General features: G+C 37.5%; 1 protein-coding gene across 3 annotated transcripts in view; it reads left to right on the forward strand.

The window, feature by feature from the left end:
* FANCC (FA complementation group C) overlaps positions 1 to 12,207 on the forward strand; it is a 306,859-nt gene that overhangs the window by 96,725 nt on the left and 197,927 nt on the right. For all 3 annotated transcript variants that reach the window (XM_045839834.1, XM_045839833.1, XM_045839835.1), the window contains 2 exons: positions 378 to 620; positions 2,276 to 2,360. In XM_045839834.1, the coding sequence (XP_045695790.1) occupies positions 456 to 620; positions 2,276 to 2,360 (250 nt within the window). In that variant the 5' untranslated portion in view covers positions 378 to 455. The remainder of the gene's footprint in view (positions 1 to 377; positions 621 to 2,275; positions 2,361 to 12,207) is intronic.

Consider the following 12,207-nt stretch of genomic DNA (forward strand, 5'->3'; position numbering starts at 1 on the left):
CCATTTCTTAGACACAGTCTGTTATTAAATACCCGTGGATGTTTTTGATTTCCCATTACATTAAAATACTCAAAGGAACTTCATAGTCCGAACATTTAAAAATAGCTCAATCTTTTAAAAAACATATAAAGTATTATCGGCTGTGCTTTTTGTACATAATTAGCATGTGCTGTGGAGGTATAATGACTTTTAGTGTAATTATATTACTCATGATAAAAAGTTCAGATGGTAATGATTGGAGCTACAGCTGGGTGACACATTTTAAAATAATTGCATGCTATTTTAGTCCTTGATAGTTCCCTTTTTACTCATCAGTGATTTGTGAAGACACCAATAAAAAACCCTTTATGAAATGTTTAATTTTTCCTTTCTTACAGATTTGATGTGTGTTCACTATCTTCTTCAGTGCTTGACATGCCACTGTGAAGGTCCGTCACTTTTGCCCTTTTTTTGAGATGGCTCAAGATTCAGCAGGCCTTTCTTCTGATTATCAGTTTTGGATTTGGAAGCTTTCTGTATGGGGCCAGGCCTTCACTTTGGAAACCCAGGAAGACATCTGCCGCCACATACATCAGTTCCAGGAGTTCCTGAGGCAGATATATGAAGCCTTGAAAGAGATGGTAAGTAGTGGACCAAAATTAATGAAGTTATTTTGTGACAGCTGGGACTCTTTACCAGATTTCACCAAGCCTGAGTTTGATTCAGGGCCAGGGATTTTTAGTATTACCTCGTGTATTGAAGAAGGTAGAAAGTTGAGTTACCTGTAGGTAATACAGACAGGAAGCAGTTTCCTTGTCTGTGATTCATTATGACTTCATTCTTTTCTTCTTGATTAGTTATATTGTCTCATGAGACTTCTGGACCATCCAGATTGTTTTTAAATAAACAAGGCTTTGACACTTGTTGTCAGGTAATAACTGGGATTCTTTTAAAGGCCTTTGCATTTGTTAAATATTGAAGAATTTGCTGAAATGCTTACCTTTCCTTCAACCCTGTTTTAAAGTGGGCTCTATCAGGAGATGATAAATATGAAAATCTCTTCTTACAAATATTTTAAGTGGTCTTTCCTAGTGAATATTAAGATTTCAAATGTCTTTAAAATAGTCATATACTTTATTATGTTAAAATTCAATATATTTTCTTTTTGACATAAGATTTATTTTTATTGCATAGATAATTTTATGAATTAACATGTTTTGATATTATCAAAATATTTTATCCTTATTGTCTAACTTTAAGATGAAAAGCAAAATTGTAATTTAACATAAGTGTTTTTGTGTTACACTTTTATTTCCATAGTCAAAGAAGCAAGTAGGAAATTTGAAGAATAATTCATGTTGATGTTAGGAGTTCATATGTCTTTAGACACTATATGAAAAAATAGTTGTTATGAACAACCAATGCTAATTTTAAAATTGTTTTTTGTAATAAGGCTTTTGTAACTTGACCTTAAAGAGGTCCCAGAAAGTCTGAGACTGGCCTCAATGCTGAGACAGTGTGAGGAATTTATTGCTGCAGCAGTAGGAAATGCTTATCATTTCAGCTTATGTGCACATGATCTTTTTGGTCTTATTTTTGAACTTTCTTTGAAAGGTAAAGAAGTGGGAAAAGGGCCAAATGTACAATAGCATTATATTTTAAAATCTTAAGCTGTTTTCTATTTAGTTGGTCTTTTTTTGTCTCAGGTTTTAGATTGTTATAGACTAATTCCGATGCTCTTTAGTATATAGTAACCAAAATAGTAATGAACACAGATATATATCTTTATTTGTCTGCTTTTATTTCTTTTTATAAGTTCTAGAGTTCTTGCCCTCTTAAACCGTCTTTGAAATAGCCTTTCTGAAGCTGAATTAGGAACTTCTTTTATTATGTTAGAATAAAACTCTAGGATAAAGATAAGAGATTATAGAGACATTAATCACCCATAATGGTTTTTCACTATTATGCAACCTTTGTTATTTTTAAATAAAGTGGTGTTTCCTAACTGTTAAGTATGAGTAAAATGAAGTTAATTTTGTAACAAAATGATTTTACCTAAAATGTGTTGTGTATCTTAGTTTTCGTGACCTGGTTTAAGGATGAAGGAAGGTGGTTGCTTGTTAAACTTGATTTGAATAACCTATCTAAAGATCTTTTTTCATCCAGTTTTTCCTACTTTACTTAAATACATACTAAATAAGAAGCATTCAAGCTCCTTTTACCTATAGTGCACAGTTCAGTCTTTCTGTGTAGAATAGTGCGCTTTTACTGACCAAAACATAATTTTCTTTTATAGGATTCAAGTATAGTCATTGAAAGATTGCCCACAATTGGTCAACTGTTGGCAAAAACTTGCTGGAATCCTTTTATCTTAGCATATGGTAAGAATTCAAAGAATGTTCTCTCAAAACACAAACTTCTAATGATAATTTTAATCTTTGCATTGTTTAACAAAATACAGAGCTTTAAATTATAAACCTGTCATCTGTATTTCATGAAGCAACCTTTCAAATGTATTCATTGCTCCCTTACGAAGATTGCATCCTTTATTTGTATTCATATATGTTTGTAAAGATAAACACACACAGAGCTGTAGGAAATAGAATTCCTGGTTGTGGAGGGTAGAAAACTCCCGATTATCATAACCTAACTTTTAATTCAGTGTAAAATGGTTATAATATTGAAATAGTTTTTGGTTTCAGTTTTATATTAACTAACATATTGCTTTCCTATGTAAAATTATTTTTCAGAGTATGAATCCTGCATTACTCTGTCATTATTTAGGGGTGACAGTTTGGTTTTATCCAAGGTCAAGAGGAATTTGGGGATATATTGAGGGAGGTGTTCCTTTACTGATCCAGCCTATGTGTCCAGCCTCATTTCCTGTTTAGTCCCCTACAACTATACCACATGTGTTGTTTCCAGGTCAAATTACTAACTGTGCCTGAAGGCACATGATATTAGGGACTGTGACATGCAGTTCCTTTTGTCTGGAACTCTGTTTTCATCTCTGCTCCTTATAAACCTTTTAAATCACCTTATTGGGGCTGAGTTAGGAACCTCTCTTAGTGTCTTCACAACCGCCAGCATTTCCCTTAATTACCACACTGCACTGTTTTATAATTGTTGGTTTGCCTATCTGATGTTCTGGAAGACTGAATGCCTTTCAAGAGCAGGTACTGTGGTTTTGGTTCTTTTTGTTGTCCTAAGGCCTACGGTAGGGAGGAGCAGGTACATCTTAAGGTGCATAGTTGAGGTTTATTGCCTGGATTTGACTATAATATAGCTAATATAATATTTACTTACTTTTCATATTTTTTAGTCAAAGACTGATTTATAACATAATGTCAGAATAAAAAAATAAGATGAATATTTCTCTTTGATGTTTTAAAGAATTATACAATTTCTCTTTCTTAGCCTTTCATAAGTCATTATAAAGAACAAGAACTGGGTGGTAAAAGGACATCGGCATTCAGTCCTGTGAGTGTCCATGCATAGCTGCACTGAACACACTCAGGCTCACATTCTCTGGTCCCCACTTTCATCTATCTATTCCTCTTCCTCTCCACTTAGTCCTCTTACCTCTTCCCTTTGAGTTGATTCTTCCTTTCCCAATCACTAAGCTTGTTCAAATTCTTGATCTGAAATGGCAAACCCATCATTCTGCAGCCATCACTGTATTTGCCACACTTACCTGTCCTATATTTATGTATTTTAGCCATGCCAGTGTTTCTCAAACACCTTTGACCAGAAATACATTTTCTGCATGTGTATATGTATATATGCATATGTTCACATATTACTAGGCACATAGATACATACACATGCACATACACATAGTTCATTAAAGAATATTTTTATTATGTTCAATCCATATTCATTTTGCTATTTTAAAAATGGCCTTCCTGACCCAAAACTAATTTTGCAATCTACTGATGGGTCGTGACCAAAAGTTTGAAAAATATTGAGCTAGGCTGATGATACTGATGGAAGAAAAAAATAAAAGAAACTTGAATTTCATCCATTCAAATGCATCCATTGTTAGATACTTCATGGATTGGATAACTCTTTCTTAGAAAAAAATGCTATGCCCTTTAATTGTACATTGTTTGTATAAGACACATTCCTAATTCAGAATGTTAAACTGTGGGAAAGTTTGTGTTATAGAATAAAAAGGGTAGAATGAGAAGTATTGCTCACTTTGTGCTGGGCACTGGTCTCTTTGGATTGCATAGTGGATGTAACTGAGTTCTTGATGATAATCTTGCAGAAAACATAATTATGGATTAGAGTAGATAAGTCATTTATCCCAGAATACAAAGCTAATAAGAGCCAGGAGCCCACCCTTCTAAAGTCCACATTATTGTAATGGTCTAACTCCCAGCTCCCTCAAGGATCACACCATTGTGGTTAAAGTGTTCCAGTCCTGGCTTTTCCAGTCCTGGCTTTACCAGCTGCACCTGAACATTTATCTTCACTGGCCAGACATTTACTGATTGTTTTTTGTATGCTAAGGCCTAAGAAAACACAGGTCACAAATTCTGCCTAGTTTCCAGTTAGGGAGAAAAGAGACCAGAAGTCTGAAGAGGAGGTGAGAGGAAGGAGAATTTTACAAGGGAATTCCTGCTGGGGCTGACTCTTGGAGGACAGTAGATGAGATGATATTTTCTAAGACAAGCTATCGAACTCTGGGTTTCTGATTCCCTGTCTGTAAAAGTGAGAGGCTTGACTGATTTTTATCTCTGTGGCCTTAAAATCGTATCATTCTGTCATCTTTCCTTAGCACCTTATCCTCATTATATTGGCCCCCTCTGATAACCAGAAACAAATCCTCCATCTCTTCAATTTTCTGTTGCCTTTTGAACTGCCCATTAAATTTCAGTTTCCTGTTTGAGGTAAACCTTTGATTCTGAGCTCATAGAGAAGACTGACAGTCACAGAAGAACTACAACTTGCCTTTATGCTGTTGTTTCACTAGTTGGGCATTTTCTCTCAGGAAAAGATATTTTTTTATAATATCAAAATTACTTTTTAAATACAGTAAAAGTAAATAATTTCCATCAACAAAGGAAGTCTCCCATAATATTAAGAACAGGATTGCAAATAAGGACAATAAGGAAGGAAGAAGTATTTGGAAATGAAAAGACACCACAAAGAGACAAAGTAGATAATAACAGAAAGGGAGAAGACACCCTTTTATTCAGTGGTGTTCTGTGCATAAAATTACTGTCTTTACCTCCTTGGAATCCTTGATTCTAGCTCTGTTCTCCTAATTAAACATAACAGTTACAACCTCTCTTTCTCATTATTTACTACCTGTTGCTGTGTAACAACTTGACTCTGAAGTTGGCAACTAAAAACAATTAGTATTTATTGTTTCAAAAAATGCTGCATTTAGCCCTGGCTGGTGTGGCTCAGTGGATTGAGTGCCGGACTGCAAAGCAAAGGGTCGCCTGTTCAATTCCCAGTCAGGGCATATGCCTAGATTGCAGGCCAGGTCCCCAGTAGGGGACACATGAGGGGCAACCACACATTGATGTTGCTCTCCCCTCTTTCTCTCTCCCTTCCTCTCTCTCCAAAAAGTTTTTATAAAAAATCCTGCATTTATATTTTCAAACTATATAATTAAAATTTAAGACATTACTTTATTTGAATTTTAGTTCAAGATATCAAAAAGTAAAATATTAGGTATCAAATGTATGTTGGTATATTTTTTCCCTACCACTCTTTTACAAAAGCCAAACTTGCACGAAGATCTGCTATCAGTAACTGTCCCCATATCACTTAATTGCTTGGTTGAGTGCTCCATTCCCAAAGTCAGGGCTTTCAGGGTGAATCCTGACAGATGCCATCCCCTCTAGCATGCTTGTGACACTCATGAACAAGAAGTGATGGCTTGCATCTGTAAATTTCTAAAATAAAGTAAGCTCACTAGTGGCACATAACAGTGTATTTCAATGCACTGTCTGTGGGCTAGGGAAGTCACCTGCTAAAGGTTGATTGAAAGTTTCTTTGGCTTTTCTTTTTATGTTTGAGAGAGAGAGAAATAAACACACTTGAACTAAATGTGCGGAATCTCTCAACACCTGGGAGAAAATACCTTCTTTTGCATTCTTTTAGATTTAATCTCCATAAATTAATACTTTCTTTGTTTTTCCTCTTCTTTTCTTTCTTCCTTTCTTTTTTCTTTTTTTGGTGTTGGGTATCTTAAGTTTTTGAAATGTGCCCCACTAGGTTGTATTCTTTTTTTTTTTAATCATTGTTCAAGTACAGTTTTCTGCCCTTTACTCCCATTCCAGCCCACCCACCCATCCCTCCCATCCTCCCTCCCATTTCCACCTCCACCCCCCACCACCCCGCAAAGCTTTTGTCCATGTGTCCTTTATATTTGTTCCTGTAAACCCTTCCCATTCTCCCCTGAAATTCCCTCTTCTCTCCCCTCTGGTCACTGTCAGCCTGTCCTCTATTTCAGTGTCTCTGGTTATATTTTGCTTGTTTCTTTGTTTTGTTGTTCAGGTTCCTGTTAAAGGTGAGATCATATGGTAATTGTCTTTCATTGTCTGGCTTATTTTGCTTAGCATAATGCTTTCCAGCTTGATCCATGCTGTTGCAAAGGGTAGGAGCTCCTTCTTTCTTTGTGCTGCATAGAATTCCATTGTGTAAATGTACCATAGTTTTTTGATCCATTCATTGACTGATGCGCACTTAGGTTGCTTTCAGCACTTGGCTATTATGAATTGTGCTGTTATGAACATTGGGGTGCATAGGTTCTTTTGGATTGGTGTTTCAGGGTTCTTAGGATATAGTCCCAGCAGTGGAATTGCTGGGTCAAAAGGAAGATCCATTTTCAGTTTTCTGAGGAAATTCCATACTGTTTTCCATAGTGATTGTACCAGTCCTCACTCCCACCAACAGTACACTAGGGCCCCCTTTTCTCCACAACCTCTCCAACACTTGTTGTTTGTTGCTTTGTTTATGATGGCCATTCTGACTGGTGTGAAGTGGTATCTCATTGTGGTTTTAATTTGCATCTCGCTGATAGCTAGCAATATTGAACATCTTTTCATGTGCTCTGGGCCTTCTGCATGTCCTCCTTGGAGAAGTGTCTGTTCAAGTCCTTTGCCCATTTTTTAATTGGGTTGCTTGTCTTCTTAGAGTGGAGTCCTGTGAGTTCTTTGTATATTTTGGAGATTAAACCCTTGTCTGAGGTATCATTGGCAAATATGTTTCCCATATGGTTGGTTCTCTTTTTATTTTAATACTGTTTAGCTGTGCAGAAGCTTTTTATTTTGATGAGATCCCATTTGCTTATTCTTTCCTTTATGTTCCTTGCTCTAGGGGACATGGCAGTAAAAATGTTGCTGCATGAAATATCTGAGATTTTCCTAGCTATGTTCTCCTCTAGGACTTTAATGGTGTCACGGCTTATGTTTAAATCTTTTATCCACCTTGAATTTATTTTTGTGTAAGGTGTAAGTTGATGCTCTAATTTCATTTTTTTGCATGTAGCTGTCCAGTTCTCCCAACACCATTTGTTGAAGAGGCTATTTTTACCCCATTTTATGTTGCTGCCTCCTTTGTCAAATATTAATTGATGATAGAGACTTGGGTTTATTTCTGGGCTCTCTGTTCTGTTCCATTGGTCCATGTGCCTGTTTTTATGCCAGTACCAGACTGTTTTGATTATAGTGGCCTTGTGATACTGTTTGGAATCAAGTATTGTGGTCCCTCCTACTTTACTCTTCTTTCTCAAAATTGTAGCAGCTATTCGGGGTCGTTTATGGTTCCATATAAATTTTTGAAGTGTTTGTTCTATGTCTGTGAAATATGCCATTGGTACTTTAATAGGTATTATATTGAATCTGTAAATTGCTTTAGGTAGTATAGACATTTTGATGATGTTAATTCTTCCAATCCATGAACACAGTATATGTTTCCATTTGTTTATGTCTTCCATGATTTCTTTCTTCATGGAAGACACAACCTCAGTGTTGTGTAGTTTTCTGAATACAGGTCTTTTACCTTTTTGGTTAGGTTTATTCCTAGGTATCTTATTTTTCTTATTGCTATTTGAAATAGGATTTTTTTCTTGGTTTTTGTTTCTGCTGTTTCATTGTTGGTGTACAGAAATGCCTTTGATTTCTGGATATTGACTTTGTATCCCGCTATTTTGCCAAATTCATGTATTAGGTCAAGCAGTTTTTTGGCCTAGTCTATAGGATTTTCTATGTACACTATCATGTCATCTGCAAACAGTGACATTTTTGTTTCCTCCTTTCCAATTTGGATGCTTTTTATTTCTTTTTCTTGTCTGATCACTGTGGCTAAAACTTTCAGTAATATATTGAATAGAAGTGGTGAAAGTGAACAGCCTTGTCTTGTTCCTGATCTTAGTGGAAAAGGTTTTAGTTTTTGCCCATTGAGAATGATGCAGGCTGTAGGTCTCTCGTATATGGCCTTTATTATATTGAGGAATGCTCCCTTTATTCCCACTTTGCCAAGTGTTTGTATCATAAATGGGTGCTGTACCTTATCAAATGCTTTCTCTGCATCTATTGATATGATCATGTGATTTTTGCCTTTGCTTTTGTTTATGTGATGTATTGCATTTACTGATTTGCGAATATTGTACCATCCTTGCATCCCTGGAATGAATCCCACTTGGACATGGTGTATGATCTTTTTAATGTATTGTTGGATGCATTTGCCAATATTTTGTTGAGCATTTTAGCATCTGTGTTCATCAGCCATGCTAGCCTGAAGTTTTCTTTCTTTGTTGTGTCTTTATCTGGTTTTGAGATTAGGATGCTGCTCGCCTCATAAAAAGAGTTCTGGAATCTTTCATCATTTTGGATTTTTTGGAATAGTCTGTGAGGGATAGGGGTTAGCTCTTCCTTAAATGCTTTGTAGAATTCTCCTGTGAAACCATCTGGTCCTGGGCTTTTGTGTGTCAGGAGTTTTTTCATTACTGCTTCAATTTCTTTTGCTGTTATTGGTCTGTTCAGGCTTTCTGCTTCTTCTTCATTGAGTTTTGGAAGATTATATTTTTCTAGAAATTGGTCCATTTCACCTAGGTTTTCAAATTTCTTGGCATACAGTTCTTCATAGTAATTTCTTACAATCCTTTGTATCTCTGTGGTATCAGTTGTAATCTCTCCTCTTTCATTTCTGATTGTGTTTATTTGGGTATTCTCTCCTTTTTTCTTGATGAGCCTGCTTAGAGGCTTGTCAATTTGGTTTATCTTTTCAAAGAACCTGCTCCTGGTATCATTGATCCTTAGAATTGTGCTTTTAGTGTCTATGTCATTTAATTCTGCTCTGATCTTGGTTATTTCCTTCCTTCTGCATGCTCTGGGCTGTCTTTGTTGTTGTTCCTCAAGTTCTTGTAGACGTAGGGTTAGGTTGTTTGTTTGAAAAATTTCTACCCTTTTTAGGTGGGCCTGTATCACTATGAACTTCCCTCTCAGGACTGCCTTAGCTGTGTCCCATTAGTTTTGGGTTGTTGTGAGTTCATTTTCATTTGTTCCCAGAAACCTTTTGATTTCTTCCCTCATTCTTGACCCATTCATTGTTTAATAGCATGCTATACAATCTCCATGATTTTGAGTGTTTTGGGTTTTTTTCCTTGGGGTTGATTTCTAGCTTTAGTCCATTGTGATCTGAGAAAATGCTTGGTATGATTTCAGTTTTCTTGAATTTGTTGAGGCTTGTTTTGTGTCCTATCATGTGGTCTAGCTTTGAAAATATTCCATGTACATTTGAAAAGAATGTGTATTTAGCTTCTGGGGACAGAGGGCTCTGTATATATCAGTAAAGCCCATTTCATCTAGGGCATTGTTCAATGCCACAATATCTTTGTTGATATTTTGTTTGGAAGATGTGTCCATTTTTGACAGTGGGGTATTAAAATCCCCCACAATAATTGTGTAGCTGTCAATATCTTTCTTGAAGTCTTCTAAGATTTTCTTTATGTATTTGGGTGCTCCTATGTTGGGTGCATATATATTTATAATGTTTATGTCTTTTTGGTGGATTCTTCCCTTGAGTATTATGAAGTGACCTTCTGGGTCTCTCTTTATGGCTCTTTTCTGGAAGTCTATTTTGTCTGATATAAGTATTGCTACCCCAGGTTTTTTTCCTGCCCGTTTACTTGGAAAATTTGTTTCCACCCCTTCACTTTCAGCCTGTGCAGGTCTTTTATCCATAGGCAGCATATGTGTAGGTCATGCTTTCTTATCCACTCAGCTATTCTATGTCTTTTGATTGGAGCATTTAGTTCATTTACATTTAAGGTTTTTATTGATAGTTACATATTCACTGGCATTTTTTCATACCTGTGTTCCTCTCTCTTTCTTAAAGCAGTCCCTTTAGCATTTCTTGCAGAGCTAATTTGGTAGAGGTGTATATTTTTAGATCTCTTTTGTCTGGGAAGCTTCTTATTTGGCTTTCTCTCTTGATTGAGAGCCTTGCTGGGTAAAGTAGCCTTGGTTGCAGACCTCTGGTTCTCATTACTTGGAATATTTCTTGCCATTTTCTTCTGGCTTGGAGTGTTTCCATTGAGAACTCAGCTGGTAGCCTTTTTTGGGCTCTTCGTATGTTACTTTCTGTTTCTCCCTTGCTGTCTTTAAGATTCTCTCTTCGTCTTGATATTTTGCCATTTTAATTGTGAGGTGTCTTGAGGTGGGCCTCTTTAGGTTCCTCTTGATTGGTACTCTCTGTGTTTCCTGGATTTGTGTGACTTTTTTTCTCCTCAAATTAGGGAAGTTTTCCATCATTACTTTTTCAGACAGGTTTTCTATCCCTTGCTCTTCTTCTTCTCCTTCTGGTATCCCTGTTATAGGGATATTATTACATTTCATATTGTCTTGCATTTCTCTTAATCTCTCTTCATTCTCTCTGTGCCTCTTTTACTTTTCTTGCTCTTTCAGGGTGTTTTTTCTGCTTTGTCCTCCAATTCGCTGATCTGACCTTGTGCTTCGTCGATCTTGCTTTTCATTCCTTCTTCTGTGCTCTTCAGTTCAGAAATTGTATTCTTCATTTCCTCTTGGCCCTTGTTGATAGTTTCTGTTTCCTTTTTCATGTTGATAATAGTTTTCATTGAGTTCGTTGTAGCTTCCCTCTAGTTTCTGGTAGCTCATTGTGAGCTCCTGATAATCATTTCTTTGAACTCAGTATCTGACTTTTGAATTGCCTCTATTTCATTTAGCATTCTTTCTGAGGCTTCCTCCTTTCCCTTCATTTGGGGATTGTTTCTTTGTCTTCTCATTATTCGTGATACTCTTCTTGCTAGTTTCTGTTTCTTAAATTGATCTGTTCTTGTTCCCTGGGTTTATGGTGTGAACTTCTGTGGTAGAATACCTGTGAGATTCAGTGGTGCAGTCAGGTATCCTGGTGTTCACAGTTTTCTCCTACTCTTTTTTTGTGGTGAGGTGGAGGAGTAAGGCAAAATGGTTTAAGACAGCAAAATAGTATTCTATGATATTTACAGTAGCAGCCAGCAGAGAAGAGATAGGAGATTCTTTGGTTACGTATAGTTAACCATGATCTTCGACCCCACTAGCCACGTTTTAGAAAGAATGGAAAGAAGATAAGACTCTTATTGAGGAGGAAAGAATTGTGAGTTGGATCTAGAAAGCAGTGAAGCTGTCGGAGGTCTACTGTCAGTCTCTGGGGTACTGTCTCCAGGGCTAGCCATGTGCTGTTCCCAGAGCCAGTCTGGTGCCTCTCCGCAGGGCTCTGGGTGTGGGTCTGGGTGCTCCCAAGCACGCTCTCTGGAGCTCACCCCCATCGGGCTCCCAGGTTCCAGGATCCCACAGAGTGCCCGTGTCTTTTCCGGGTTCACGGTGTAAGCTGTGGGGATCCCGAGGGGGTGTGCACTTCCCCTGAGTTCACCGTCTGGGGCTACAGGTTCCCGCAGAGTGTCCGCACCTTTTCCGGGTTTACGGCATAAGCTCTGAGGATCCCAAGGGGGTGCACACTTCATGGTGTAAGCTTCGGGGATCTGAGGGGGTGTGCACTTCCCCCGAGTTCACCACCACAGGCTCCAGGATCCTGTGAGTGCCCGTGCCTTTTCCTTGTTCAGGGCTGTGGGTTCTGCTCAGCAGGCTGGGACACTCACTCTTCCCAGGGCTATGTGTGGGTGCTCACAGCCCCTGTGTGATTGTCTCTCAGTCCTCACTCCCCTGTCTGTGCCTTCAAGCAACAAGGCCTACCCCAGCGCTGCTAAAT

The sequence above is a fragment of the Phyllostomus hastatus genome, unplaced genomic scaffold, assembly GCF_019186645.2.
Source record: "Phyllostomus hastatus isolate PE091 unplaced genomic scaffold, TTU_PhHast_1.1 phas_contig_312, whole genome shotgun sequence".
NCBI classification, from domain to species: domain Eukaryota; kingdom Metazoa; phylum Chordata; class Mammalia; order Chiroptera; family Phyllostomidae; genus Phyllostomus; species Phyllostomus hastatus.